General features: G+C 36.5%; 1 protein-coding gene across 6 annotated transcripts in view; it reads left to right on the top strand.

Annotated features, from left to right (window-relative positions):
* LOC108578532 (long-chain-fatty-acid--CoA ligase 4) overlaps window positions 1-3815 on the top strand; it is a 21038-nt gene extending 17223 nt beyond the window's left edge. For all 6 annotated transcript variants that reach the window (XM_017941890.1, XM_017941891.1, XM_017941888.1 and 3 more), the window contains 6 exons: window positions 775-1143; window positions 1546-1941; window positions 2027-2339; window positions 2415-2678; window positions 2774-3049; window positions 3137-3815. In XM_017941890.1, the coding sequence (XP_017797379.1) occupies window positions 775-1143; window positions 1546-1941; window positions 2027-2339; window positions 2415-2678; window positions 2774-3049; window positions 3137-3291 (1773 nt within the window). In that variant the 3' untranslated portion in view covers window positions 3292-3815. The remainder of the gene's footprint in view (window positions 1-774; window positions 1144-1545; window positions 1942-2026; window positions 2340-2414; window positions 2679-2773; window positions 3050-3136) is intronic.
* The last annotated feature ends 733 nt before the right edge of the window (window positions 3816-4548 follow it).

The raw sequence follows: 4548 nt of genomic DNA, 5'->3' as shown, positions 1-4548 counted from the left end.
ACTTGAAAGTTTTGAAAAAAAAATATAAATACTAAAAATACTATAAATAAATATAAAATATTGATTGGCGGTTCAATCCCTGGAGGAATGTATATCGAATTAAATGAATTTTATCTGAAGTTGATCTATTTCCGCGTAAAAAGCGAATTTTTTCTTTGAGATGCTGTCGTTTTATTATTTTTGGATTAAAAAGAAATTCTGGATTAGTCGATAGATAATTTAGTTTTATTTAGTATTTTCAGGAATCTTTTCGTCATGAATGAGATACACCTTGTTGCATAATTCCTTAAGGTTAACGTGTGACATTTGGTAAAGAAGGATTTGTGTTGCAAATACGTTTTTATTGAACACTTATTTTTAAATATTTCAATAAGTACTTTTTCTCAGAGATTTCTTTCTCCAAGGAAGTGTGTAAAAGGTGTTTTTTTTTTTTTTTAAAGTGTCATTGTTATTTAAATCGATTTTTAAGTTCAACAGAAGCTGCATCTTAAAAAACAATGCCTTCAAGATTTCAAAGATTTCACTTAAAAGATAATCTAATTGATTATGGATACTTGACTTTGGAGTCAACACAGATTACTTCTTCAGAAGAAATACTTCAATGTATCGAAAAAATTGTATGAAGGAGAATCTATTCAATTCTATAGTCTTATCTTTTTTGTCAAGCTCTATAAATAGCTATTAGCTACTCTAACAAGAATGTTAATTACTCTTTCATCATTTATAATTCAACTTAAAATATAAATGAATAATTTTTCATTATTTTTATTGCAGTATAAAATGGGACAGTACAAATGGAAAACGTATACCGACGTGGACAGGTATACTACGGCCTTTAGTCGTGGTTTAAGGGAATTCGGTCTCACGGGGCGAAAGAACATCGTGATCTTCGCGGAGACCAGGGCGGAATGGATGATCGCGGCCTATGGATGCTTTAAACAGAACTTAATCGTGGTTACCATCTACGCGACCTTGGGCGACGAGGCTATCGCTCACGGCATCAACGATACCGAAGTCGATACCGTGATCACTAGCCACGACTTGTTGCCAAAGTTTAAACGGCTTCTTGGAATGGCACAGAACGTAAAAACCATCATTTACATGGAGGACCAGCTGAAACCGACTGACACTACCGGTTACAAGGTGTGCATACATCACGTAAACACTCTGGAACGTTTTAATTTATCAACATGTGTTGTGGTGAATTAATAAGACATCTAATGAATGTTAATGATGATTGGATAATAATGTCTGAATGAATATGTAAAAAATAACTGTTCTTTTTTTTTTACAACATTCTAGTTGTTGATTATATACGTTTATCTAGTGATATATTGTATCATGTATTGCATCATTCGCTTTTTGCCTTTTGGTTTTGTGTTATTAAACAACCGTTTTATTCAGTAATGCAAAGAAGACCAGAAATCTGGTTTGTACATGCTAATGTCATTTATTGTCAGTAAGTCCGATTCTTTGGCTGTTTTGAGGTAAAGTATGTAGTATTATACAAACATATTTTTATAGTCGCTTTCTTGTCAATTTTAGGATGGCGTGAAGCTTATACCGTTCTCCGAGGTGATCAAGAAGGGCAACTCTTCCACGGCGCCATTGGAACCGCCACAAAGCAACGACACGGCGATTATAATGTACACGTCTGGCTCGACTGGAGTGCCGAAAGGCGTAATTCTGTCTCACTTGAACATTATCTCCACGTTAAAGGCATTCTGTGACGCCGTAGAAATTAGGGCGGACGATGTATTCCTTGGTTTTCTACCTCTGGCTCATGTATTCGAACTCCTCGCTGAGAGCGTGTGCCTTCTGACTGGTGTACCTATCGGCTATAGTTCGCCTCTCACTATGATCGATTCGAGTAGCAAGATTCAGAGGGGATCCAAAGGCGATGCGTCTGTTTTGCATCCAACGTGTTTAACTGCTGTACCAGTGAGTTTTAAAAATTAACATTTGTATTTATAATCATATTTATTTTCAACTTCATAATATACTTTTTTGGTTTTGCATTTTCCAGCTTATTTTGGACCGTATTTCGAAAGGTATAAACGAGAAAGTAAAGAAATCGGGATCTTTTGGGCAAGCGATATTCAATTTTGCCTACAATTACAAATTGAAATGGTCCAAACGTGGCTACAACACACCTATCTTCGATAAGTATATCTTTGGAGCTGCAAGACAAGTTCTTGGTGGCCGAGTACGGCTTATACTTTGTGGCGGTGCACCTCTGACCCCAGACACGCACACTCAGGTCAAAATTTGCTTGTGCGTCACTGTTACTCAAGGATATGGACTCACAGAAACAACTTCTTGCGCTACTGTCATGGATAGTAAGTTTTTGTCTTTTATATTTTGTTAAAACATTTACAGTTTTGTATACAGAATCACACTGTGTTGTCTTCTAGAACACGACAGGAGTACGGGGAGAGTAGGAGCACCAACCACAGTTTGTGATATTCGTTTGGAAAATTGGGAAGAGGCTGGTTACAGAGTTACAGATACTCCATTCCCTAGGGGAGAAATTGTAATTGGCGGTGAAAATGTTTCAGCTGGTTATTACAAATTACCAGACAAGACGAAAGAAGATTTCTTTGAGGAAGATGGGAGGCAATGGTTCAGAACTGGTGATATTGGAGAATGTCATGCAGATGGTTCTATAAAAATTATCGGTACACTACTATCTTAATATTAATTTCCTCTAATAAATTAGAAAAATATTTTGAGGTTTTTTATTGTTTAATTGAATCAATATTTATATTTGCAGATCGAAAGAAGGATTTAGTTAAATTACAACTCGGCGAATATGTGTCGTTGGGAAAAGTTGAGGCAGAGTTGAAAACTTGCCCCGTCGTGGAAAATATTTGTGTTTACGGAGACCCGCATAAGGCTTACACTGTGGCGCTAGTCGTGCCTAATCAATATTATCTGGAAGAAATTGCCAAAAAGCTTGGAATCGCTGGAAAGAGTTTAGAGGAGTTGTGTAATAATCCACAAGTTGAGAAAGCGGTATTGCAGGAACTGGTTGAGCAAGCCAAGAAATGTAAATATTTGAAGCACGACTTTTTATCAAGTACTGGTTATCAACTATCACTTACAATATTTGAATAATTTGTTACTCTTAACTCAGGTAACCTCCAAAAATTTGAAATACCCGGGGCAGTAAAATTGTGTGCAGAACAATGGTCACCAGATATGGGATTAGTAACGGCCGCGTTCAAGCTGAAGAGGAAAGCAGTGCAAGAACGTTACCAATACGAAATCAACAGAATGTACGCCTCGTGATGCGAGGGGGTTTTGCAGAGGATGTGCAATAGGTGAAGTGGCGTTGAAATTCAAGCTTTCCAATCCGGCAGAACCTCGCCGCCGATCGTTGTATGGGGGGTCTGCATGACGAGGTCGAACATTAATCGAGAAATTTACATCAGATTCGGAAACACGTATTTTCTCTGTTCTCTTTAATATAAGAAAGGTGTCAACTTTTCAGTACCAGAAAGTCCATTTATGGCATCGTCAAGCGTATATTAAAAATTAATATATAAGAATTTTTTGTCTGCTCGAGGATATCTTGTTAGTTAATTTAATCTTTTGTTTGAGACGAGAAACGATTTCGATCTTCAGTTGCGAAATGTTGAAATAGTCACTATGTGTTGGATAAGAGGAACGATGTGCGCGTATAAGGAGCGTCTTTTAACATAATCGTCGTTGTATGCGATGCAAGGTATGAGTGAGAACAAACTAAAATAGTACAGGAAATTATCTCACGGGGAAAATCGTTACTTTTCTTCCTTCAACATTTAGTTCAATCTCAACGGATTTACTCACTCTTTGTAACAATTCCTGAACTTTATGAAAAATCAATTGCCACTTGATTTACAGTCGCGTTAATTTTGTAAGTTCATAACTCGTACGGTGTACTTATTTTAAGAATTATTTGAAATCGTCGAGTTTCATCTTCGCTGGCAAAAAGAACTATGGCTGTTCGTTAACGATTGCTCCGTTTTATGTATTAAGGCGTGTATGTACATACTGAAAAATCGAGCGACGAGTCGTCTGCTTTTACTTATTGTTAACGTGTATAAACTTGAATACGTTTAATTGTGTCCCCGTATAAATTGAATTTCTGTTTAGTTTAGGGTCCTAGACCGACCGTTTAGGATTTTCGAATAGAATTATTTTTTGTCCAATACTGTACAATATTTGTCAACAACGTCCTTGCCTACCGTTTTAAATTATTATTGCGTCGAGATATTAGAAAAAAGGAAAAATTGTTTCTTCCTCTCTTTACGTGTGTGCGTGAGTTGGTGCGCGTTCAGTGTTCACTGTACGTATGCTTACGTGCATATATGTCCACGAATGAGGGAATTAGAAAGTAACGTATGTGAGCTTTTAAAAATAAGAAAGAAGGAGAAAGAAAACGGTGTTCATAAAAGAAGAAATTGTTCCATTGATTTTCGTAGTCTTCCTGTTCGCTTAATACTTCTTAATAAGTCAATTCTTTGAAAAGCCTGCGTGGGTAAAGAATTTCTTTGATGTTTCAAT

This window comes from Habropoda laboriosa, unplaced genomic scaffold (assembly GCF_001263275.1).
Source record: "Habropoda laboriosa isolate 0110345459 unplaced genomic scaffold, ASM126327v1 scaffold38, whole genome shotgun sequence".
Lineage (NCBI taxonomy): Eukaryota > Metazoa > Arthropoda > Insecta > Hymenoptera > Apidae > Habropoda > Habropoda laboriosa.
Note: the sequence above shows the minus strand (reverse complement) of the source record. Positions and strands in the feature narration are given on the sequence as shown.